General features: G+C 43.1%; 1 protein-coding gene and 2 pseudogenes across 1 annotated transcript in view; 2 read left to right on the forward strand and 1 right to left on the reverse strand.

The window, feature by feature from the left end:
* The window catches only part of LOC122437383 (intelectin-2-like), a 27034-nt gene extending 25648 nt beyond the window's left edge, over positions 1 to 1386 (forward strand). The window contains exons 2-4 of the mRNA XM_043462260.1: positions 68 to 315; positions 642 to 800; positions 1204 to 1386. Of these exons, the coding sequence (XP_043318195.1) occupies positions 124 to 315; positions 642 to 800; positions 1204 to 1386 (534 nt within the window). The 5' untranslated portion in view covers positions 68 to 123. The remainder of the gene's footprint in view (positions 1 to 67; positions 316 to 641; positions 801 to 1203) is intronic.
* On the forward strand, positions 1215 to 24353 carry LOC122430705 (annotated as a pseudogene).
* On the reverse strand, positions 7388 to 8014 carry LOC122430716 (annotated as a pseudogene).
* Positions 24354 to 27167: the final 2814 nt, after the last annotated feature.

Genomic DNA, 27167 nt, shown 5'->3' on the forward strand with positions numbered 1-27167 from the left:
TCTGGTTGTGGGTCTGAGATGGACCCTATGCTCTAGACACAGGGTCTCTGACTGGTTCCCTCTGCAGATGGCCTGTATCACCTCCGCACTGAGAATGGTGTCGTCTACCAGACCTTCTGTGACATGACCTCCGGGGGTGGCGGCTGGACCCTGGTGGCCAGTGTGCATGAGAACAACATGCGTGGAAAATGCACTGTGGGCGATCGCTGGTCCAGTCAGCAGGGCAACAGGGCTGACTACCCAGGGGGGGACGGCAACTGGGCCAATTACAACACGTTTGGGTCTGCAGAGGCGGCCACCAGTGATGACTACAAGGTACTGAGCACCCAGGTGGGAAAGGGTGGGAGCTGAGTGTGGCTGGAGCAAGGCATGTGGAAGGGAGGGTGGGAGATAGGGAGTTGGAAGTGGGGTTGGAGAAGATGAAAGACGGAAGTCCATGTCTTGAATGACAAATTCCTCTCACCAAGGCTGTTTGAGTGGTGGGGTCTCATCATCTGCTGGAGGGAGATAGGGGTCTGAGCACTGCTGGGGACCTGTTCCCCAGAGCCCTGAGCTCTCAGCTCAAGGGAGGGCTGTGTGTGTGGGTCTTTGGCTGGTGGCACCTCCTGGGCTGGTCAGGCTGAGTGTGTGTCCCTCTGCAGAACCCTGGCTACTACGACATCCAGGCCCAGGACCTGGGCATCTGGCACGTGCCCAACAAGTCCCCTCTGCAGCACTGGAGGAACAGCTCCCTGCTGAGGTACCATACTGACACTGGCTTCTTCCAGAGACTGGGACAGAATCTGTTTGGACTCTACCAGGTACATGGGGCTGCTGGCTCAGGGTGGAGGCACTTATTTTAGTGAACAGAAAGCCAAGTATTTGGAAAGAGGAGTTAAGTCTGCTCTGTCCCTATCACTAAGTAGTGCTTCTGTTTGGCTTTCTTCTACCTCTGGGTCACTGTAGACTAGGGTGCTGCCTCTCAGAAGAACTCTGAGCCAGGAAGTGGAAGAAGCCTGGGGGAGAAAATTATGGGTGGGTAAAGAGGTGGAAAAACAAGGGTCTTGAGGCTGGTTAGGGTCCTAGCTATGATTGCAGATGGGAAGGATTCACTGTTATTCAGTCTGATTTCTGAATATGACACCCAAGGGCATTAAATCTCCTACTTCCCTACATGGCAGCTTGCCTACTGTCCCATACAACTCTGTATTTTGGTCCCTGCAGAAATTCCCAGTGAAGTACGGAGCAGGGAAGTGCTGGACTGACAATGGCCCAGCCATTCCTGTTGACTATGACTTTGGCGATGCTGAGAAAACTGCATCTTATTATTCACCAAATTGTCAGCGTGAGTATCTCCCTCCAAAACCCAGTCATCAATCCTTCCCTCCTCTCTTGGGGAAAGTGTAAATAACAATTAATGATTGCTAACATTTATGGAACACGTAGCAATACAGTATGCCAAACTATTTTCTAGAGACTTGAGATGGTTTTGTGTCATTTAATCATCATGAAAAACCTATGAAGTTACAATTACCCTCCTCTCCATTGTAGAGGATATAAAGCCAGGCTTCTTAACCAATATGCTCCATGACTTTTATAATAGTTAAGGAAAAGGCAAGCTAATGTTCACAGGTGAGAACAACTTGGAAAGTATTGAGAAAAATTTTTGTTCTCATTTTATCAAGAACACCATGGTTTATCTGGAGAACCTCCAGTTGAGAGTAAGATGATCAAGGCTCAGGCTCACAACAGTCACTTGTCTAAGGCTCATAGGAAAAATTTGTTTTTGTTCTTTATAATGTAAAAAGAACCTCATGTAAAGAGGTAAGTTCTTTTTACATGAGGCAGGTGTAAAGGTGCAGATGTGAAATACTTGAGAAGCCGAGCCAGGGTGTTCTTGATAAAGTGAGAACAAAAACAAATTTTTCTTGATAAATAGATGGATAGCTATTTTTGAAAGAAGACCTTTTTTTCAGTATGATAAAGCCATAGAACATAAGTCTTTGGTGGGAAAATACAAGCCATCAGTTTTTACCTTTACTGTTTCAACAAGAACAGGTAATGGTAGGTAGGGCAAATAAAGTCATGGTAATTGGATGGCCGGTGTGGCTTCAGAAACAAGTGGCCGCCTCTGATCATTGCTTATTCCTGCTGGACCTCTGGGGGTCTTCTCGCTGATCTCTCAGTGGAGTCTCATTTCTCCTATGAGCCTTAGCAGAAAAGTGACTCTCGTGAGCCTGAGCCTTGGTCCTCTTACTCCAGATGGAGGAAGGTCTCTTCCAGCCAAGTTCAGGGCCTAGATGCAGCAGCCACTGTTCACAGAGGTGCTGGGCTTCATCCTTGCAGCTTGGAGTGTTGGGCTATAACCCGACCTGTTGATTTAGGGAATCCCTGGTCTGATCAGTGGAAAGCTCTGTCTAGTTCCTCCTTTGCATACTTAGGCCTTTCTCTGCCTCTTCTTTTCCAGGGGAATTTGTTGCAGGGTTTGTCCAGTTCAGGGTGTTTAACAATGAGGGAGCAGCCAATGCCCTGTGTGCTGGGATGAGAGTCACTGGCTGCAACACCGAGCACGTGAGTTTGTGGACGATCCCTGGTGTGTGTGTGTGTGTGTGTGTGTGCGCGCGTGTGTGTATGTACATGTGAACGTCTGATTGGGGTGTTGATGTATGTTCCTTTGGCTTGTGTTTTTATTCTTTTGCTGGTATTTTGTGGACAAACTTTTAAAATTGTTAATATTATTATTATTTTTTTTGTGTGTAAAAATATTGTGCTTTAATGAACTCCTTAAACAGAAATGTCACGACGAAAATATATTTGGAAGAGATAGGGTGTCCCATGTATACTCCATATCCATAGAAAACTATAAGGGAAGAAATAGAAATTGGAATTAAAGAAGCAGCAAGAGGAGGTGAGAAGGAGGTCTGTAGGCCATCTTGTTGGCACTGATAAACAATATACCTGATATCACAAGTTACTAACGTGATATCCAAAATTTCCATCCCAAAGGCATGGAATTGCCCTGAAAAAAGAAGTCTTCTGGATTGTTTTTGTTTCTTAATTCTTCAAATGACAAGAACTATTTAAACCAAACAAGGCAGGGTAAGAGTTGGATAAGGTTAGCACCACTCATCTGCAATAGAAACTCAGGTCAGAGATCTTGTTTATGAAAGCTGAGGCAGCAAGACCAGATAAGAAAAACCGAAGTGAAGTCGCTCAGTCGTGTCCGACTCTTTGTGACCCCATGGACTGTAGCCTAACAGGATCCTCCATCCATGGGATTCTCCAGGCAAGAGTACTGGATAGAATTGTTAATATTATTTTAAAATTGAGATTCAATGGACATATGACATTATACTAGTTTCAAGCACATAACATGATGATTCTATATTTTTATGTATTGTGAAATGATCATCACAGTAACTCTAGTCAACACCTACCGCTATACATAGTTGCAAATATTTTGTCTTGTGATAACAATTTTTAATATCTACTCTCTTGGTAACTTTTTGATGAACAAAATTGTACTATTAACTATAGTCACCAGTCTGTACATTACATCCCCAGGACTTATAACTGAAAGTTTGTACCTTTGACCAATGGCTATAATTTACTGTATTGAAGTCCAATTTATCTATATTCTCAATGTATGATTAACACTTTTATGCTGTGCTTAAGAAGTATTTCCTTACTTTGAGGTCCTGATGATATTCTCACATATTCAACATAGAAACTTTATGCTTTTATTGTTTTTCTAGTATTGAGAACACCAGAGTTTGGTTAGTGGAGACTGTCTCTGAGGGACATTCTATGGCTGGGGGCAGGAGGAGGAGGGAGTCAGAGTTCTAAGAGCAAGGATGCTCACTCAGCACATTTTCCTTCCACAGCTGTCACTCTGAGAAATGTGACCCCGAAGTCAAGGACATCTTCACTTTCCCCTGCAGTTATCAGTTTGTCCATTTGTCAGTCGAGGCGTAATAGCTGTGTCTTCATGGAAGGGCCCCTGGTTATGATTTGGAGGATTATGCAAGTGTGGGCCCTGGGAGTAGGGTGGGGAGTGTTCCCCCTACACTGCCTTTCAATGAGCCTTATCCTGTTCATTAATGCTCATTTGCATGTACCCCTACAAGCACTGATTCCTTAAAATACATGCTAGGGAACCTACAGAGTGCAGCTATTAGAGATGCAAAGCTGACAGAGTCATCTTAAGGAACTCAGACTGAGAGGGAGAGAGATATAAACGCACAATTGCAATTTCATGTGGTATTACCTGAGATAGCAACATAAACAAGGGGCCCTGGGGTCACAACACAGGAGCTTCTACCTCTGCTAATGGCACACAGTTGATTCTCCAGGAGGTGACATCTTTGCTGAATCTCAGAAGATGTGTGTAGAGTTCAACAGGCAGCAAGGGGCAGAGTAGTGTCCTTTGAGCATGAGTGACTAACATGTTCTAAATCACTGGGATTTGATACACCATGGTGTGTTGAGGAGGACATGAGCTGTTATTTAATTTTGGACCATTATATGCACATGGGGTAGAAGCAGGGAGCTATGCTAGAAATACCTACAGGAGGCATAGCAATCAGGGTGTTTACATTATATCCAGGACCTAGATTTTATGTTGCAGATGATGGGACATATCAGAAGAGTTCAAACAGTAGTGACCTGATCCACTTTGGTTTTACTATGATGATGCATAGCCAGGTGAGGGACCTAGATTCAAGAGTAAGGAATTTAGAGGCAAGGAGACCATGAGGCAGGTGTAGAGGTGCAGATGTGAAATGTTGAGGACCTGAGCCAGGGTGGCCTTGATAAATTTGAAAGAGCAAGCATGGATGCATAGACAGTGAAATCAGCAGTTCTTGGTGATTAAATGACCATGGGGGATGGGAAGTGAAGGAGACTACAGACTTCAGGGCTTTGTTTTGGGTGACTGAATGTTATCACTTAAGATGGGTGACAAGAAAAGGAATAGATTCAAGGGCAACAAGAGAGCGAATTAGTTTTGTTTTGCTTAAGTGGAGTTTTAGATCTAGTGATACGTAGGTGGAGATCTTCATCCAGCAGTTGGATATGGGGTTTCAACCCCAGAAAATACCTGGCTGGTCATCCAGATTTAGGATGATTATGCTGGTTCTAGCAAAAGTCAAGGGAGAAGACAGGCCATCATCAGGAGACTGAGGTGTGGACAGAATTGTGAGGAATAGCATTTAGGGGTTCCAGGTGACTGCAGCCACAAAATTTAAAGGTGCTTGCTCCTTGGGAGAAAAGCTATGACAAACCTAGACAGCATATTTAAAATCAGAGAAATCACTTTGCCAACCAAGTCCGTATAGTCAAAGCTATGGTTTTTCCAGTAGTCATGTATGGATGTGAGTTGGGCCATAAAGAAGGCTGAGCTCTGAAGAACTGATGCTTTTGAACTGTGGTGCTGGTGAAGACTTTTGTGAGTCCCTTGGACAGGAAGGAGATCAAATCAGTTAATCCTAAAGGAAATCAGCTCTGAATATTTATTGGAAGGACTGATGCTGAAGTTGAAGCTCCAATACTTTGGCCACCTGATGTGAAGAACCAACTCATTGGACAAGATTCTGATGTTGGGAAAGATTGAAAACAAAAGAATAAGGGGGAGACAGAGAATGAGATGATTGGATGGCATCACCAACTCAACGGACATGAGTTTGAGCAAATGCAGGGAGATAGTGAAGGAGAGGGAAGCCTGGTGTGCTGTAGCTCATGGGGTTGCAAAGAGTCAGACATGACTTAGCGAATAAACAACATAACAATTGAGGAAAAAGAGTGAGCAAAGGGTCTGAGAACAAACATTAAGGAAGATAGAAAGGAATTCAGGAAAGCATGGTTTCAGAGTCCACTGGAGGGAAAGGTTTGTGCAGGGGAACGGTCAAGGCACATAGGAAGAGGGCTGCAATTACAGGGGATTCGACATTAAGAGCTCACTGGTGTGTTTAACAGCCAACCCCTTACTGCCTCTTCTCCCTGCCCCCCAGCACTGCATTGGCGGAGGAGGATTCTTCCCAGAGGGTAGTCCCACGCCGTGTGGGGATTTCTCCTCCTTTGACTGGAATGGATACGGAACTCACCATGGTTACAGCTCCAGGCGGGAGATCACTGAGGCAGCTATGCTCCTGTTCTACTGCTGAGAGCTGTGTGGTCTGAGTCGTGGAACCCAGCTCCTAAGCCCAGACCCTCAGAAAGGGAAAAATGGAATGCTATCAGGGAGGGAGGGGTATAAACTATGTCACTTTGTGCTGTCTGTGATTGTAAATTTCACTGAGCTCCAGAGGGATGTTTTAAAATGATGCCTCCTCTTCTGGTGATTTCTACTTCAGACATTCTGTTTGGAACTTCAAGTCTCAGGTATCCCAGACATGTTTGCTTATCTTTCTAGGGAACCCCTTTGGGAGACTGAGGAGCAGGGGAAAATCATTCTCCTTAATTTTCCTATCATACTGTTATTGGTTAGTCAAATCAAGCCCTCAACATAAACATCTTAAAGAGGAAAAGATGACTATTATCTAAATTCAGTAGAAAAAAAGAGAAATTGAGGTCATAACTGTGCATTTCCTCTAGTATGACAGTTGAGACAGTGTCCCTAAAATGATTTTGTACTATTTGCAACATCTCTGTATTGGGAAGGGGTCTCACAATATCAAGAAGTTCACTGACACCTAGCAGGATGTCCTGCAACTCAACCCCATTTTGACCCAATCAGGGACCAGCACCATTCAAATCAGTTTTGCTCAAGGGTCAACTGTGTTTGCTTTTTTTCAGTATCTTCCTTTTTTTTTTTTTTTTCACTTCCCTAATAAATCTTTTCCCCTTATTAGCTCATTCCAGATTTCTGTCCTTCTCCTTTATCCCTTCTTTCTTACTTCTTTTTGTTACCGCTTCTCTTATTTGTCTATCCTTACGTCAGAGTGTTACATTTCCAAACTTCAATCTGCTGGCCTGTGTGTGCAAAGCCAATCTGCTGACACAGGGATGTGGTGAAGGAAAGTGCAGCATTTACTGCAGGCACTAAGCAAGGAGATTGGGTAGCTAATGCTCAAATCCTGGCCCCTGAATGCCCCACTGTCTTTCAGGGAAAAGTTTTTAAAGACAGGATGGGAAAGAGGCTTGTTCTATGCAAGATCAGAAAGTCAACATTCTTCTTCTTGGTTGTTGGTGAGATTTGGGACTCAACATCATCAGTCTTCTTGTCCAGCTGATCTGGAGTCTCCCTGTTGTGGTCAGCACACAGTTAACTTCTATCTGTTGTGGGTTTCATTATCTGCAAATCATTTTGAAGGATATGGCTCAGAAGAGATTTGTCATCTGGAAGGAATATGTTTGGAGTCCTGGCAAACTTTTTTTTTTTTTGAAAAATAGGCAGTCATTTTTATGGGGCTCAGATGAGTTATCCAGGGGTCTTGAGGATCTCTGTGCATTTGTCAGTTTTCTTCTCTATGTTCTTTTCAGCCTGCTTCTGTAGCCTCATGAGCTGCTTTTTAAAATTTTTTTTCCAGTAACGGATGTTGCTCTTCTTTCTCTTCTCCTCCAGTGTGGCTGCTACTGACTAGGACTTCCAGCCAGCCTCGTGAGCCAGGCAGCCTAGGTAGGCAGACTTGCACGTGGGTGTTTGTTTGCACAATCTGGCACAGTCCTGAGGATGGCAGGAATCACCATCCACTTTTCTCTTGTCATAGGGTGATGGGATCTCATAAAATACCCCAAGATAGTCCACAGTGACCTGGCCTTGCCTGGTAGCTGGGGCACCATGTTTTACAATGTCCACCAGAAGATGCAGCTGGGGGATTGGATGTGGCAGGGGCTGCGTGAGGAATTGGTATTCATGTGCTTGCTGAAGAAGGCCAGACACTTCAGCTTGTTTCTGTAGAACCTGCCAGACATGTTGGTTTCCTCAAGTGCAGGAATACTACCTTCTGGCCCAGAAGCACCTGCTTGCCCAGGATGGCTGCCAGGCGTCCCAGGTGACCACCTTGTCGTCAGGCATGAGGACCTTCCCCTCCACCATCTTTGGCAGCCACCTGGGAAAGAAACTTTTATTGCTTAAACAGGATGATGAGCCTCTAGGCATTTACTTTTTATAATTCATTAAACTGTAGATTTATGTCTGATATCCCTTTCTGTATGTTTGTCAATTTTTTACAATATTCTTTTTGAAATTTATTTATTTTAATGAAACAAAGATGAATATTTTTAGAGATAAAAAGTACAATTCACAAAGAAGATAGATATCATAAACCATTAGACACCTTAACAACAACAACAAAAATAAGGCAAAAATCAGAAGAAATACAAGGGAAAAGAAAAAATATATAATCATAGTGAGACATATTAACATTTCTCTGAGAATATTTTATCAAATGCAGAAAAAAGAAGAATAGGAGCATCTTGAATGATGTCATTAATAATTTAAATATAATAGATTTATATTTTATTAATTTATATTAATCACATCCTACACAAATATATTTAAAATTTTGTATCTCACACATTATTATTAGATGTCCATAAGACATTTAGAAAAACTGGCAAAAAGATAAATGTTACTAAATTTCAGAAAGTAGAATTCTTTCTTGAGAGTGTGATTCAGTTATACATATACACATATATTATTTTTGAAGTTATTTTCCATTTAGGTCAATATAAGATATTGACTATACATTTAACTTTTGTTGCTTGTTACGTATCTATATTTTAAAATTAGAAGTCTACCATTTTATTCATACTAAGCCAAACAAGTGGAATCAAAATATCATAAATTTTTTAGTTATACAAAAATTCATGTTTTCTAAAATATATGTATTATACATATTATTTACATATATGTGTTCAAAAGCTTTTCTACTATGCTTGATAAAGGCTTGAGAAAGAACTTCAAAATAAAAAAAAAGAAGAGATGGAGGAATTGGAAAATAAGTTAAATGAAATGGGAGCTCTGAATATGGAATAGAAAAAGTGAAACAAACTAGATAAAAATAAAAGATCTTCATACAGTCCAGTTGTTTTTAAACATGGCTGCTCGTTAGAGACATATCCAGAGCTATGGCAAAAAACCAAAAACCAAAAACAAGTAACACCTGGGCATTTGTATTTTTAAAAAAATTCCAAGATAATTCTGATATGCACATGAATTTTAAAAAGTGATTACAGGTTCTTCTAGTAAATGGTAGCTTTGATGATGTAAAATTCTATAGTTTTTCTGTTGACCAGTCATGATACAATGATATTAAGTAAGTAGTAGTTACATAATCACAATAGTAAAAGATGTTTATCAGTTTTCACAATCAATATCCAGACAAAAATAGAAGATAATTACAATTGTAAGCCATAATGAGAACATGATTAACCTAACAATATAAATAATTACATACAATTTTGGGGGGAGTCAAGCATAGTGATGTGCTAAGTAGAAGTGCATACATGCACCTGTTTTCTTCTGCTCAGCCAGTCTATGTCTTTTGGCTGGTGCATTTAATCCATTTACATTTAAGGTAATTATCGATATGATCCTTTTATAATAATAGGTATGATCCTATTACCATTTTCTTAATTGTTTTGGGTATATTTTCTGCAAGTAGGGCTTTTCCTTCTCTTGTTTCCTGCCTAGAGAAGTTTCTTTAGCATTTGTTGTAAAGCTGGTTTGGTGGTGCTGAATTCTCTTAACTTTTGCTTGTCCGGAAAGTTTTGATCTCTCCATCAGATCTGAGGGAGAATCTCGCTGGGTAGAGGTTGTCTTGTTGGCTGTAGGTTCTTCCCTTTCATCACTTTAAATATGTCATGCTGTTCCAGCTTGTACAGTTTCTGCTGAGAATCAGTTGATAGCCTGATGGGAGTTCCCATGTACATTACTTGTCATCTTTCCTTTGCTGCTTTTAATATTTTATCTCTGTCTTTAGTTTTTGTCAGCTTGATTACTATGTCTTGGTGTGCTCCTCCTTGGGTTTATTCTGCCTTGGATTCTCTGTGCTTCCTGGACTTGGTTGATTATTTCCTGCCCCATGTTAGTAAAGTTTTCAGCTATTATCTCTTTGAATATTTTCTCAGGTCCTATCTCTCTCTTTTCTCCTTCTGGAACCCCTATAATGCAAATGTTGGTGTGTTTAATGTTGTCCCAAAGATCTCTTAGGCTGTCTTCATTTCTTTTCATTATTTTTTTATATTCTGTTCTGTGGCAGTGATTTCCACTGTTCTGTCCTCCAAATTATTTATCTGATCTTATCTGGTCTTCTGCCTCAGTTATTCTGCTTTGGGTTCCTTCTAGTGTATTATTCATCTCTGTTTGTTCTTTAGTTCTTGTAGGTCTTTGGTTAACATTCTTGCATCTTCTCAGTCTTTGCCTCCATTCTTTTTCTGAGATCCTGAATCATATTCACTACCATTATTCTGAATTCTTTTCCTGGAAGGTTGTCTATCTCCACTTCATATGGTTGTTTTTCTGGGGGTTTATCTTGTCCTTTTATCTGTCCTTTCATCTGTCATGTAACTTTCTGCCTTTTCATGCTGATTAACTTTCTGTAATGTGGTTTTGTTTTAGTCACTGTGGGATTGTGGTTCTTCTTGCTTCTTCGGTCTGCCCTCTGATGGAGGAGGCTAAGAGGCTTGTGTAAGCTTCCTGATGGGAGGGACTGGTGGTGGGAAAAACTGGGTCTTGCTTTGGTGGGCAAACTTTATTTTCTTGGGCTCCAAAATCATTGCAGATGGTGACTGTAGGCCTGAAATTAAAAGATGCTTGCTCCTTGGAAGAAAAGCTATGACAAACCTAGACAGCATATTAAAAAGCAAAGACATTACTTTACTAAGAAAGATCCATGTAGTCAAAGCTATGCTTTTTCCAGTAGTCAAGTATAGATGTGAGAGTTGGACCATAAAGAAAACTGAGCACCAAAGAATTGATGCTTTTGAACTGTGGTGTTGGAGAAGACTCTTGAGAGTCCTTTGGACTGCAAGGAGATCAAACCAGTCCATCCTAAAGGAAATCAGTCCTGAATATTCACTGGTAGGACTGATGCTGAAGCTGAAGCCCCAAAACTTTGGCCACCTGATGGCCAAAGAGAGAACTGACTCATTGGAAAAGACCCTGATGCTGGGAAAGATTGAAGGTGGGAGGAGAAGGGGATGACAGAGGATGAGATGGTTGGATGGCATCACCGATTTGATGGACATGAGTTTGAGCAAGCTCTGGGAGTTGGTGATGGATGGAGAAGCCTGGAATGCTGCAGTCCATGGGGTCACAAAGAGTCGGACATGACTGAGCAACTGAACTGAACTGAACTGACTGAACTGGTGGGCAGGGCCTTGCTCAGTAAAGCTTTAATCCAATTATCTGCTGGTAGGTGGGGTTGAGTTCTTTCACTGGTAGTTTCTTGGCCTGAGGTGACCCAGCCCTGGGGTCTATGGGCTCTATGGTAAGGTTAACGGTGACTTCCAAGAGGGTTTACACCAAGGAGAACTTTCCCAGTTCGCTGCTGCCAGTCCCCTTGTCTCTGCAGTGAGCCCCTGCTGACTCCCCAGTCCTAGCAGGTAGTTTTGGTTCAGTTTCCCATGGAGTCAGTACTCTGTTCCTCTGAGTCTTGGTGTGCACAAAGTTTTGTTTCCTCCAGTCCTATGGAAGTCTTATGATCAAATCCCATTAGCCTTGGAGGCCAGATTCCTTGGGGATTCCCAGTTGCTTTGTTGGGTCCCCAGGCTGGGAAGCCTGACGTGGGGATCTGAACCTTCACAAGAGTGGGAGAACTTCTTTGGTATTATTGTTCTCCAGTTTGTGGGTCACTCACCTGGCAGGTATGGGATTTTATTTTATCATGATTGTGCCCCTCCTACCATCTCAGTGCAGCTTCTTCTTTGTTTTTGGATGTGGGGTATCTTTTTTTTGGTAGATTCCAGTGTCCTCCTGTTGATGGTTGTTCAATAGATAGTTGTGATTTTGCTGCTTTCAAAGGAGGAAATGAGCATACATTCTTCTACTCCACCATCTTGAAACAGAAGCCTACAACATTCTTCTTAACAATAGAGCGTAAACAAGTCACTGGGAGAAGCTAGACTGGATGAAGTCTGGAATGGGGATGGCTTTCGGTTTTGCTATTCTCTCTCTACACAGACAATTTTTTTTTTTTTTTTTTGGTCTACAGTGCATTTTGAATTATGTTGATTTGGACTGGTGATTGATGATAAATCTGAATTCACAAAAAGCAATTCTCTCTCAGAATCAATTGCTTATTTCTTCTATTACATTTTTATCAACATTTCTCTACCTTACAAACATTTCTAGCATGTTACCACACACAATCCAGCTTCAGTCTCTTTCTTGTCTCCCCAGTTTAGGCTGTCCTGTCCTGAAAAGGTCAGTTGGCTGCAATCCCTACCTCCTAATATTTCCCTTACTTTCCCCAGCTCCTCTTCATGGCCAGTGCTCTAACATTCCTTGCTGCTTCTATAGTTTCCCTCTTAACTTTTCTGTCTAATTCCTAACTTCTGGTGCATAGGAAGTTCAGAGATGAGAGAAATTGATCTACAGGGCACAAGGGCACTAAATGGGGAAGAGAAAGGTGCAGAGGGCAACTGCTGGGCGTTCTCACAATCCCACTGGCCAGCAGCAGTGTGTCAGTCTTCCTTCCAGATACATGAGCAATGTAAGTCTAAAGCCTGTCCTGAAAGCCTGTTTTCAGGTGTTATTTATCTTAGCCCGTGTCTTGCACACATAGAAACCTGAGGCAAAGATGAAAGTTCTAACACGTGAGTTGCTAGCTATTGATTCAGAAAATAAGGGTTAGGGGAAAATGGAAGAGATGAAGAAAACATTAGGAGCTATGTGATTTGTGATCACTCTGCCTATCCTTTCATAGTGATTCTGGAAGAGAAATGAAAAGGCAGTGTCCTGACCAGAAATCATCCCAGGTCCTGTGGTGCGTTGTCCAGGGCGGGAGAAAGTTTGGCTGACATCTGCTATTTCTATATGAGGAACAGGAACAAGGAGGGGCAGAGAAAGAGGAACGGAGAGTGAAGGGGTCAGGGGATAAAGAAAGACCAGAGGAAAAGAGGAAGGGGGATTAAGGAAAGAGATAACCAAGTTGAGGTGCCAGGGGGAAAGGTCATTGATGAAGGAGTGAAGGAGTGAGAAGGCCTTCAAATGTCCCAGTGACACCATATGCAGCAGAAACAAGCTGTCCCCACTGAGCTCTGCTCAAATTGTAGACTCAGAGGCAAAAGAAAGAATTGTCACTGTGTTAAGCCCCTGGGTTTGGAGTGGCTTGTTGATAACTGATCCAACTTCCAGGTGTGGAGGTTGAGCCTGGGGCTCTAGCTGATGAATGAGTATTCTTGGTGGGATTGTGGAGGAGCTCGTGGTTTACAAAGACCCTTGCTGGCAGCAATGTGGGGACAGGATTGGAGGGGGCCAACACTGGACACAGTGAGGATAAGAAATGGTGCCTTGCAGGAGGCCATTTCAGGAGTGCAGGCCTCAGCATGAACTTGTTCTGTGGTCACCAACATCATCCCAGGTCCAGATGATTAGTTTGAGGCAATCAAAGTGATTCCATGATGGATTTTTAAATGGGTAATGGATATGGTGACATTTTTTCAGAGGAGTGTAGTTTTTTTCAATTTGAATTTTAGTGCAAAGTGATCTTCATGGTTTATATTATGATATATAATTCAGATTTCATACTTTGAAAAACATGAAAGTATTTTATTTTATCCCAATATTCATATTTTGGAACTTAAACACACTGTATTTCAGAATATAAGCACGTGAGAAACCTGTACTGCCGTCATACCTCCTCTCAACCAAGCCCAGGTTGTCAGGCTGCTTGAGGTCTCATCCAGCAATTACACACCATTTTGAAAGAGGTCCCTGAGTACGTATTTAGCCACATATTCTCAGTAGTCCCATGTTAGAAACAGTATTCAGCAGAGGATAAAGCCATGTACTGATGCCCAAATAATGAACATCTGGAAGATGACTCAAACCAAATGTAATTAAAAATGCATTGTTGTATTACCCTAAATTTTGCTAGTCAAATTTTAGGTGTTTGATGCACAATCTAGGAACAATATTTCTCTGCTCCTTCCCTTGGATAAGGAAGATATCTGTCACTGATTATTATAATGCAGAAGAGATACCAAATAGCAAATACATGCTCTTGACTGAGGTGGTTGGAGACAAAGATTTGGTAGCAGTATTTTTGTATATATAAGTATATAATGGTTGCCTCTGTGTGTGTGTATGTGTCCTGATTGGAGATAATTTATCAGTGAAATTTTTCACACTGTTTGCCTGTTGAAGACCCAGAATCAGTTATTCTTTTCATTCATGCTTGCTAAGTAGACCAACTTTTTCTCCCCGAGACCTTCTCCTTTGTAACACAGAACCAAGGCAGCTGACTCACAGTGCTGACGCTGTTCCTCTGAGGTCCTCCTCGAACCCTCCAGCTCAGTCAGTAGATCACACACCTCCTGAGACACCACAGGCAACACTCTTAGCATTTTCTTACAACAGAACCAGGACACCATTGTTCTAAGCTGCAAGACAAGTTTCTTCATCAGCTATAATCATATCACCACGTCAGTGTCCCACGTGTGAATTATTTCCTGATGCTGGAGAAAGGACGACATGAACTTGTGCTCTGCCTGGTAAAGGCTTCAGCCTGAAAGTAACTCTTATATTTCTCAGCTAGAATAAGTCTTGTGCCCTGTTTATCTTCACAGAGAAGAGGCACAGTCTTACATGTGCCTCCAAAAGAGAAGAGAATGAATCACAGTGAACAGCCCTAGTGATTATTTGAGGAATTTCCTGATGAAATGATATTAGTGGTCAATTCCTTATGGTTGTACAAAACAGCAGAGATGCATGGGAGACAGGTCAGTCCTCTCTCCATCTCTCCTTCTCTCTCTCCTTTTCCCCAGCGCTAATTCAGACAGAATGATATAGGGAAGCACATGGGTATGTGTAAGTTATTAATAACATTACCATTCTTGGGTTGGCTAGTGGTTTCTAAGTGTGTAAAGCGTTTGCTTTCTTCAGGGCTGATCATGGAGAATGACTCCTATACCCTGGACAACAAACAGAGGTGATGTTCCAGGTCTGGGACTGAGAGGGAGGGAGCAGTGCCCTGAACATCAGCAACTGGTCCCAGAGAGCAGAGCCAGCGCCAGAGGTGATAGCAACGATGAGTCTTAGGGTTTGTGGTCAGCCACGACCTGGGCAGTGAACAGTGCTGAAATGAGTCAGGCTGGCAAGGCTGTGGAATGGGGATATTTTGTTTGTTAGCCCACACAGAACATCCTCTGAGGATTATGGGCTCCAAGGCAGAAAGGAACTCTCATAGTAATGGGAGGGAATGAAAACCGGAGACATCTCAGTACCATAAGTATCAGCTCACTAGAACTTCTGGGCTGGTGGATCTTAGGAAAGTTCCAGTTTCATGAAAAAAAGTTAATGATAAGAAGTAGATGAATGCATATGGCCATATACGAGAATATCACTATTAGGAAAATACACTCCTATCTATGGGAAAGGACCTTCATGTATGTAACTTACACTTAATTTGTTTATAAAAAAAAGTTTGTGTGAATTTGTGTATGCCTATAGAGAGAGGGCATACATGATAAACCAAATGGGGTAAAATATGAACTCTAGATGAATTTAGTTAAAAGCTGAATGTGTACTTTTGTACTGTTCTTATTTTTTCAATGTTCTGTAAATTTTCAATTATTTCTAACCCAAAAGTAAGTAAAAGAATGAGTGACAGTGTGACAACATGTCATAATTAGGAGCTGGACACAGTAGTCCTGGAGAGGGACTACTCTGGGGAGAGAGGACAGGGGACCCCCAGCTTTGTGTGGGGATGGGGGTGTCAAGGAAGGCTTCATGGAGAGGTTTCAGGAGAGACTGGAAGGATGACGACCTGACAGGTGTGTGAGGCCCTGGAGCATCTGACTGAGGTGGGAGCCGGACAGGCTGCAGGCAAGAACCCTGAGGTCCCGTCCATCCTGAGAGTCTGTTACGGAAGGAACACTGTGTGCTCTGACCCAGCAGGGCTGGCCCTCCTCATGGCGAGTGTCACCTGTGTGCCCACGAGTGCTGCCTCCTGTCCCTCCAGCCAGTTACACAATCCTTCTCATAGCCAGGGGCCGAGGCCCAGGAACCTTCAAGGGAAGACAGCTTGAGGGTGGGGCCTTTGTCTTGAAGTGGGCTGAGATGGGCAGGGCCGGCGTGGTTTGCTGTCCCCATAAAGGCTCAGCACTTCACCCACCTCAGGACTCTGCAGAGCGAGTAAGTAGCTCTGAGTCTCCACCTGAGTCTCAGCTCCTGGCACCTGTCAGGAAGGAAGGAGGGACTCTCTGAGTCTGAGACAAGATCCGAGTGTGTGGGGAGCCATGATGCTGGTTCAGGTCTTGGTCTCAGAGACGGAAATTTTTAGAGAAAGGAGGGTTGGATGAGGTGGGGGCTATTCCAGGAGGTTCAAGAATGCCCAGAATCCCATCATTTTCCATCTGAGGTTTCCTTACTTACTCATAAAGTTCTAAGAGCAAGGATGGAAGGAGAAAAAAAAATGGACCTGCCAATGACTGTGCATCTCTCTCTTCAGGAGCCAAGGGCCAGATTGTATCTCCTGCTGTTCCTCTCTGTGGCCACCAGAGGGCCGAGTACGGGTAAGTCTGTCCCCAGGAGCAGCAGTTTGATCAGCTACCCAGGTGTGCAGAGGAGCAGAAATAGAGCTGGGCTGGATGCTGGAGTCCTGGTCCAGAGGGGGCGTCATGGAGATGCAGACAAGTCACACTTTGCAGCCAACTTGAGCTGCAGTCTGAGTGTTGATAGCTTGTCTCTGTAAGGTTCCTGGGGCCCCGGTCTGTGCCTCTGTGTGGCTGAGGGGGCTCAGGGGAGCCGTGGTGAAGACTGTGCTTCCTTTTAGCTACTCTGGCTCATGTGGCCTTGGCCTCTGGGTTCCTGGAGGGAGCTGGTGAGGTTGTGCCAAGGAGGTGAGGGCTGTGCCAATGTGTGGTACCCATTCTCACAAGTCCATTGGTCAAGGTGGGCATAATGATATTAATAGTTTTCATTTTTAATTAGTGGAGCAGAACAATGCAAGTGTAAAGCCTTACTAGATCGGGAGTCAGTTAGTCTTAGCAGAGAGGACCCTGACCTCTGTGGCCTCACAGTCCAGTGATGAGCTGGTGAAGTGGGCAGGGGCTGAGAGTTGATGCCCTGGAAGGCTGGCGTTGAGCGGCTCCAGACTAATAATGAGGGTTATCTTTCATCCTCTAGCAGTGTCCTGTTCTCCTGAGATGTTTTGGGAGAGTAAAACCTGTGTCCCTTTGCAGTCTTTCCTGCCTCAAAGCTGCAAGGAAATCAAAGAAATTTGTAGTGAAACAGGTGGTAAGTAATAAACCAACCTCGTACCCTCTTGTTTTAGGCACTTTTAAGCTGAACAGATCCGCGTCATGGAGACGAGGAAGAGTGTGCCTATCTCTTCTGTCTTCTCTGACTCCGGCTTCCAGCCAAGGTTATTTCCAGTGGGAATACTGAGGGTTTTCTGTCCAACCCAAGGACAGCAAACATGATCTTGTGAACACAAAGAGAAATGCAGTGTTCCTAGTGACTCTTAAGGTGGTGGCAGGAGCAATGATGGGTCTAAGATTTTCATTTTCCCCTTCTTGTAAGCTGAAGATTTTGCCAGTCACAGTGTCACAGATGCTGGTAGAAAATGTGAAATTCCTAACAGTGAGACAAGAAAATTTATTAATCACATTCATAGCAGTAGTCAGAGTACCAGCATTTTCTTGTGCTGGTTTCCTGAGCCTCAGTCCCAACAGAATGATGGGAAGAGGGCCAGGAGACAGCTGCACAGATAGTTTGTCTGCCAAGCGGGCCGACAAATTGGGCTTGTCAAGAAACAACCACCATTTTTTCCATCAGAGAATTTATTCTCTCAAGGGCTGGGTCCAGGAGAGGAACTCTGTACCTAGGAAATCTGAATCTCATGGCAGTGACCATGCCTGCCCTTTGCTCTGAGTCGCAAAGGCCACATCCTGATGTAGACTTGAGATGTGGTCAGGTGCTCATTTCTGGACTCTCCTGGTCAGAAGGAAGCTCCATCCAGAGGGACATAACATCTCTGTCTTCTAAGTATTTAGTTTTTGGGAAGGTAGCATGGAACAAAGGCAGTCAGTGTCCACAGAGAATTGTCCTCAACAAGCGGGTATTTGTGGGAGCCTTCAGGATACATTTCTGAATTCCCAGAGTCTTTCTGGTTGTGGGTCTGAGATGGACCCTGTGCTTTAGACACGGGGTCTCTGACTGGTTCCCTCTGCAGATGGCCTGTATCACCTCCGCACTGAGGATGGTGTTGTCTACCAGACCTTCTGGGGGTGGTGGCTGGACCCTGGTGGCCAGTGTGCATGAGAACCGCATGCTCGGGAAGTGCACCTTGGGCGATCGCTGGTCCAGTCAGCAGGGCAACAGGGCTGACTACCCAGAGGGGGATGGCAACTGGGCCAATTACAACACGTTTGGGTCTGCAGAGGCGGCCACCAGTGATGACTACAGGGTGGGTGGCACTGAGCACCCAGGTGGAAAGGGTGGGGAGCGGGGTGTGGCTGGAGCAGAGCCTGCAGAAGGGAGGGTGGGAGATGGGGATGTGGAGGTGGGGCTGGAGAAGAAGAAAGACAGAAGTCTGTGCTTTGAATCCCAATCTCTTGGAACCAAGGCTGTTTGGGTGGTGGGGCCTCATTGTCTACTGGAGATGGGGGTATCTGAGCACTGCTGGGCACCTGCCCCCCTGGAGACCTGAGCTCTCAGCTCAAGGGAGGGCTGTGTGTGGGGGTCTTTGGCTGGTGGCACCTCCTGGGTCAGTAAACCTGAGTGTGTGTCCCTCTGCAGAGCCCTGGCTACTACGATATCCAGGCCCAGGACCTGGGCATCTGGCACGTGCCCAACAAGTTCCCCCTGCAGCACTGGAGGAACAGCTCCCTGCTGAGGTACCACACCGACACTGGCTTCTTCCGGAGACTGGGACAGAATCTGTCTGGACTCTACCAGGTACATGGGGCTGCTGGCTGGGGGTGGGGGCACTACCTTTGGTGGACAGAGAGCCAAGTGTTTGGGGTGAGGAGTAAGTCTGCTCTGAGTCCCTGATCACTAGCAGATACTCATGCTTGGCTGTTTCTTCCACCTGTGGGTCAGCTGAAATCATGTGCTACCTCTGCTGAGCAAGAGAACAAGCCTTAGGGGAGGAGAGAGGGTGAAGGACAAGGGTCTTGAGGCTGGGCTGAGGGCAGGGAGAAGGAGTCACTATTATTCAGGCTGATTTCTGCAAAATAACACCTGAGGGCTCTGAATCCCTTATTCCCAATGTGGCAGCTTTTTTTCCTGTCCTCACACAACCTGTATTTTGGGTCTCTGAAGAAATACCCAGTGAAGTACAGAGCAGGGAGTTGTCAGACTGACAATGGCCCAGCCATTCCTGTTGTCTATGACTCTGGTAATGCTGAGAAAACTGCATCTTATTACTCACCATATGGTCAGTGTGAGTATCTATCTCCTTCCAAACCCCATTCATCAGTTCTTTCCTGCTCTCTTGGAGGAAATTATAAATCACAACAATGATCAGTTTCTAGCATTTACTGAACACTTATCAACACAGTGTATCTCTCTCCTTTCCAGGAACTTGACCTTGTTCTGTGTCATTTAATCATCATGAGAAAAGTATGAAGTTAGAATTCTTATCCTCTCCATTCTACAGGATGTAAACCCAGGCTTCTTAACCAACACCCTGTATGACTCTTAGAATAGTAAAGACTAGGCTAATATTCCCTGGTGAGAGCAACTATCAAAGTGGTGAAGAAATTTTTTTTTTTTTATGATGGATAGACATTAAAGAAAACATTTTTTCAGGTAATAAATCCATAGAAGGTAAGTCGTTGGTGCGAAAATAAGAGCCATCACTTTTAAAATTTTATTTATTTTTTAATTGAAGGATAATTGCTTTACAGAATTTTGTTGTTTTCTGTCAAACTTCGACATGAATCAGCCATAGGTATACATACATCCCCTCTCTCTTGAACATCTGAAGAGGTTCTTCCTCCCATCTCCCTCCCCATCCCACCCCTCTACGTTGATACAGAGCCCCTGTTTGAGTTTTCTGAGACATACAATAGCAATAGCAATAGCAATAGTTTTCTGAGACATACAATAGCAATAGCAATTGTATGTAGCAAATTCCCATTGGCTATCTATTTTACATATGGTAATATAAGTTTCCATGTTACTCTCTCGATACATCTCACCCTCTCATCCCCTCTCCCCATGTCCATAAGTCTGTTCTCTATGTCTGTTTCTCTACTGCTGCCCTGAAAATAAATTCTTCAGTAGCATCTTTCTAGATTCTGTATATATGTGTTAGTATAATATGTTTATCTTTCTCCTTCTAACTTACTTCACTCTGTGTAATAGGCTCTAGGTTCATCCACCTCATTAGAACTGACTCAGATGTGTTCCTTTTTATGGCTGAGTAATATTCCATTGTGTTTATGTACCAAAACTTCTTTATCCATTCATCTATCGATGGACATCTAGGTTGCTTCCATGTTCTAGCTATTGTAAATAGTGCTGCAATGAACAGTGGGATACATGTGTCTTTTTCAATTTTGGTTTCCTCAGGGTATATGCCTAGGAGTAGAATTTCTGGGTCATATGGTGGTTTTATCCCTAGTTTTTTAAAAAGAATCTCCATACTGTCTTCCATAGTGGCAGTATTAATCTACATTCCCACCAACAGTGCCAGAGTGTTCCCTTTTCTCCAAACCCTCTCCAGGATTTACTGTTTGTAGATTTTTTGATGATGGCCATTCTGACCAGTGTGAGGTATTATCTCATTGTAGTTTTGATTTGCATTTCTCTAATATTGAGTGCTGTTGAGCATCTTTTCATGTGTTTGTTAGCCATCTGTGTGTCTTCTTTGGAGAAATGTCTGTTTATGTCTTTTTCAACTTTTTGATTGTGTTGTTTGTTTTCCTGGTATTGAGTTGTATGAGCTGCTTGTATATTTTGGAAATTAACCCTTAGTCAGTTGTTTCATTTGCACTATTTTCTCCCATGCTGAGAGTTATCTTTTCACCTTGCTTATAGTTTCCTTTGCTGTGCAAAAGCTTTTAAGTTTAATCAGGGCCTACTTGTTTCCTTTTGTTTTTATTTCCATTACTCCGGGAGGTGGGTCATAGAGAATCTTGCTTTGATTTATGTCATTGAGTGTTCTGCCTATGTTTTCCTCCAAGAGTTTTATAGTTTCTGGTCTTACATTTAGGTCTTTAATCCATTTTGAGTTTATCTTTGTGTATGGTGTTAGGAGGTATTCTAATTTCATTCTTTTACATGTAGCTGTCCAGTTTTCCCAGCACCATTTATTGAAGAGACTATCTTTGCCCCATTGTATATTCTTGCCACCTTTGTCAAAAATAAGGTACCCATAGGTGCATGGGTTTATTTCTGGGCTTTCTTTCTTGTTCGATTGGTCTGTATTTCTGTTTTTGTGCCAGTTACCATACTGTCTTGATGACTGTAGCTTTGTAGTATAATCTGAAGTCAGGAAGGTTGATTCCACTAGCTCCATTCTTCTTTCTCAAGACTGCTTTGGCTAGTCGGGATCTTTTGTGTTTCCATATAAATTGTAAATTTTTTTGTCCTACTTCTGTGAAAAATGCCATTGGTAATTTGATAGGGATCACATTGAATCTGTAGATTGCATTTGGTAGTATAGTCGTTTTCACAATATTGTTTCTTCCTACCCAGGAACATGGGCTATCTCTTCATCTGTTTATGTCATCTTTGATTTCTTTCATCAGTGTCTTATAATTTTCTGTGTACAGTTGTTTTATCTCCTTAGGGAAGTTTATTCCTAGATATTTTATTCTTTTTGTTGCAATGGTGTATGGGATTGATTTCTTAATTTCTCTTTATGATTTTTCATCATCAGTGTATAGGAATGCAAGTGATTACTGTGTATTAATTTTGTATCCTGCAACTTTGCTAAATTCACTGATTAGCTCTAGTATTTTTCTGATAGTATCTTTAGGGTTTTGTATGTTAGTATCATGTCATTTGCAAACAGTGTGAGGTTTCCTTCTTCTTTTCTGATCTATATTCTTTTTATTTCTTTTTCTTCTCTGAGAGCCATCGCTGTTTTACATTTACTATTTCAATGAGAGCAGGTAATGGTGCGTGCATGTGTGCATTCCTGCTAAGTTGCTTCAGTCATGTCTGACTCTGTGTGACCCTCTGTCCATGGGGCTTCTCCAGGCAAGAATGCTGCAGTGGGTTGCCATGCCTTCCTCCAGGGGATCTTCCCAACACAGGGATCAACCCATGTCTCTTATGTCTCCTGCATTGGCAGGTGGGTTCTTTACAATTAGTGCTACCTGGCAAGCCCCAGGTAATGGCAGGTAGGGCAAATAAAGTCATGATAATTGGATGAGAAGTGTGCTAGCAGAAACTGATGGCCACTTCTGATCATTGCTTATTCCTGCTGAACTTCTGGAAGTCTTCTACTGTTATCTTCTTCTACAGTTATATGAGCTTTAGGCAGAAAAGTGACCTCTTGTGACCTGAGCCTTGGTCCTCTTGACCCAGATGGAGGGAGAGTCTCTTCTAGCCAAGTTCAGAGCCAGTATGTAGCAGCCACTCTCTAGAGGTGGCTTCAATTCCCACAGATTGGAGTGCTGAGCTGTAACCTGATCTGTTGATTTAGGGAATTCCTTGGCTAGTCAAGGGCTTCCCTGGTAGCACAGACAGGTAAAGAATCTGCCTGCAATGCAGGAGACCTAATTTTCATGCCTGGGTTGGGATGATCCCCTGGAGAATGGAATGGCAACTCACTCCAGTATTCTTGCCTGGAGAATCCCCATGGACAGAGGAGCCTGGCAAGTTCCAGTCTTCCTCTGTAGCCTGGCAGGTTACAGTCCATGGGTTCACAAAGAGTCGGGCATGACTAAGAAACTAACAATTTCAGTTCATTTTGGGTTTGTCAAAGATATTTCCAGTTTGTCCTTTTATTACTTGGCCCTTCCTCTCCCTCTTCCTTCCCAGGAGAATTTGTTGCAGAATTTTTCCCGTTCAAGGTGTTTAATAATGAGAGAGCAGCCCTGTGTGCTGGGATGAGGGTCACCAGCTGCAACTCTGAGCTTGTGAGTTTTGATAAGTTATACGGTCTGTCCATGTGTATGTGTCTGTATGAACATAGTTTTTGCATTGTTACTACTATTTTTTAATTGAGATGCAGTTGATATATAACATTATGTTAAATTCAAGTGTATGCCATAATAATTCTATATTTTAATATATTGTATGTGATCACAGTAAGTCTAGTCCACACCCACAAGAACATATAGTCACAAATTTTTTTCTTGTGATAAGAAACTTTAATATCAACTCTCTCACAACTTTTCTTTGTACAATATAATATTATTCACTATAATTATCATGCAAGAATACTGATGTGGGTTGCCAAGCACTCCTCCAGGGGATCTTCCCGACCCAGGGACAAACCTGCGTCTCTGGCTTTGGCAGGAGGATTCTTTACCACTGAGCCACCTGGGAAGTCCCATTTGCATGAACCCCTGCAAAAATTGATTCCCTTAAAATACATGCTAGGATACTTACAAAGCAATATATATTAGACATTCAAAGTTGACAGAGTCATTTTAAGGAACTCAGATGAAGTGGGACAAAGATATAAATGCATGATGGCAATCTCATGAGATAACCACCTGTGATAGCAACATAAACAAGGGGTCCTAGTTTATGAAGATGATCCAGCAACCAGAGAGTGAGGTGTGGACAGAGCCTTGAGGAACAGCACTTAGAGAATCGATTGAGGGGGAAAGGTGGGCTGACAGGGCTAAGAATTAATGTGAAGCAAGGTCAAAAGGAATTCAAGAAACTGCATGGTTTCACAGTCCACTGGAGGAGAGGGGTTTGTGGGAGGACAAAGCCAAGTAAGAACAGGACCAAAGATTCCAGAGGATTCAAAGATAAAGAGCTTAGTGGTGTCCGTAGCCAACCCCTCACTGTGTCTTCTCCCTGTCCTAAAGCACTGCATCAGTGGAGGAGGATTCTTCCCAGAGGGCAATCCTGTGCAGTGTGGGGATTTCTCCTCCTTTGACTGGGTGGATACGGAGCTCACAGTGGTTACAGCTCCAGCCGGGAGATCACTGAGGCAGCTGTGCTCCTGTTGTACCACTGAGAGCTGTGTGGTGGGAGACAAAGAAGCCCAGACAGTCAGAGAGGGAAAAATGGAATGTTAACAAGGCGGGGAGGGGAATAAATTGCATCACTTTGTGCTTCTAAGTCTGAATTCTTTTTGGAAATTGGCTGAGACCGAGAAGGCCTCATTATTAAAATAATGCCTCCTATTGAGTTTGATTTCCATTTTAGATGTTCTGAATTTGGAACTACAAGTCTTGGGTCCAGAACACAAGTTTGCCCCTCTTTCTTTGGACCCATGAAGGAGATTAAGAGCAGGGGAAAATCATTCCTTAATTTTCCTACCATATTATATTATTGGTTAGTCAAATCAAGCCCTCAACATAAACATCTGAAAGCAGAAAAGATAACTATTACTTAGATTTAGTAGGAAAAAATTAGGTTGAGGTCACAACTGCCATTTCCTTTATTCCTCTAGCTTTGACAGTCAGGACAGTGTTCCTAAAATGATTCTAGTACTAATTGCAATATCTGTGTGTTGGGAAGGGTTATCACAACACCAAACACTTCACTAACAGCTAGTTGGGTGTCCTCAACGCAACTCAATTTTGACCCAATCTGCAGGAGAAATCCTCAGATCCCCATGTGAAGGGCTCAGTCCTGCCAGTCTACACCTTGAATCCTCCACTTCAGATACCAGTGGGTGTGGGGGTGGCATGATACCTACCTGGATAGAGGCCAGGGCTGCTGTGAAACACCCTCCATTCCCCAGATGGAGAGTGATGTGATCTGATGTGATCTGAAATGTCAGCAGTGCTGTGGTTGAGCAACCCTGATAGTGTGTTTTGTCTTTATTTATTTATTTATTTATTTTTTAACAATTTTCACACAGGTCAGTTTCATTTTGGTAGTTAGTACATTCAACAGTTAAATAGATTTAAATAATGCAAGATGACTGCATGAATGTAACATTGATAACTAGTAGATATCCAATTTCACTAGATGCTAGATAATACAAAATTTAAAATCCTTTGTTTTGGTCACTGGGGTTCAGGGGAGGGGGAGTTAATCCTACTGGTCACAGGGGAATTCTGTTAAGTAAGACCCGATCTTCTGATATTCCTTCCCAGAGGTTTCTACAGCTGGATGAACTTCCGACCCCACAGAAAGGCCAAGTTCGTGGCCTCTAGCAGTAATGCACTTCCTGTTTACCAGGACAGTGTTAGATTCACAGCAGAAACAGTGGTTGAATGTAGCTTATGCCAACTAAACTAGAGCTGTTGGTTTTTGCAGAAACAGATACAGTGAAACCCAGATGATATTTAGCTGTAATGACCAAATGAGTGCAGCTGGTACCTAATATCCAAGCAACATCCGCCCAAATGTCAAGATGAATTTCTTTCTGATAAACTGATCCTCCAAATTCTGTCCCCAGAATCACCGACATTGAATTTAGCTGGAAATCCCCAGTCCTGCAATGCACTGCAAAGTTATTCTTTGTCAGCTTGGATTTGTCACTGTCCCAAGTCATGGGCTGGAACCCAGAAAACCAGTCCTCACAGTCAATGACAGCTGAACCATGGATTGTAGGTCCAACAGAATCCAAGTCAGCATCATAACCAAAGTTTATAGACTCTCTTTTATAAGAAGACTTGATATTAACATTATTCTTTAGCATGTTAGTGTGAGAAGGTAGTACCAAACTCAGATTCAAGCCTTCACAAATCTGCTCTTCATTTTAATGCAAGTCTGCTCTGAGTGTCATCTGTTGCATTGTTCTGTGATAGGTCATACAGTGTATGTATTTGGTTCTAAGCTGCCAGGCACTTGACCCGTGTTTGTGTTAGATGATCCAAATGTTGAGAATGTTGTGTCAGTGCATGATTTTGTTTTCACATCCAGACAACCCCAAACCAATCCTTCCTTGAAAATGTCTCTGGCAGTTTTCCAATGACACCTCCTGACAGAGGAGTACACATCATTTACACACAGCTCACTGTGTAGGTCTCAATGGCAAGCCTGTGAGAAGAGGTCATCTGGTGTCTACTGAGGGGGACGCTGCAGCCACAGCTGAGGCCGTGGGCTTGTTATGGGTTGGGTGGCAGCTGTCCTGGCTGGAGGGTGAAGTGAAAGCCTTGCGGTTGCTCTTGGCTAAACCTGATTTGTATGTTGTTTGTCAGCTACTGTTAATGTACAGTTGACTCTTGAACAATGTGTGGGTTGTGGGCACCAACCCGCCTGACAGTCTAAAATCCATCTATAAATTATAGTTGATTGTCTGTACCCATAGATCCTCCATATATGAAGTTTGTCTGTGTTTGTGCTTTGCATCTGCAGATTCAACAAGTGATGAATTGTGTAGTACTATATTATTTAATATTGGGGAGAAAAACCCCATGTGTAAGTGGATCAGTATCAGTCAAACCTGCTTTGCTCCAGGGTCAACTGCATTTGCTTTTTTTTTTTCTTCCTGATATCTTTTTTTTTTTTTCCACCTCCTTATTAAATGTTTATTCCTTACTAACTCACTCCTGATTTTCCTTCCTGCTCATTTCTTTTTTTGTTCTCTACTTACTTTTGTTACCTCTTGCCTTATTTCTCTCTGCTCATGCCAAGGTGTTACTGAACCAAACTTGGGTCTTCTGCCTTATGTGCAGGAAAACCTATCTACCGACGCAGGGTTGCAGTGAAGGAAAACGCAGCATTTACTGTAGGTGACAGCAAGAAGTTTGTGTAGCTAGCGCTCACCACCTCCACCCCCCGCCCCCGGCCCCTGAACTCCTCGTTGGTTTTCAGGGAAAAGGTTTTAAAGACAGGATGAGGAAAAATGTTGCAGGGTGCAGGATCAGCTAGAGGACATTCTTCTGACTGGTTGTTGGTGAAGAAATTGAAAGTCAACATCATCAACCATCTGCTTCCAATGATCTGGACTCTACTTGCTTGTGGTCAGCATAGGTAACTTCTT

The sequence above is a fragment of the Cervus canadensis genome, chromosome 2 (assembly GCF_019320065.1).
Source record: "Cervus canadensis isolate Bull #8, Minnesota chromosome 2, ASM1932006v1, whole genome shotgun sequence".
Classification (NCBI taxonomy): Eukaryota; Metazoa; Chordata; class Mammalia; order Artiodactyla; family Cervidae; genus Cervus; species Cervus canadensis.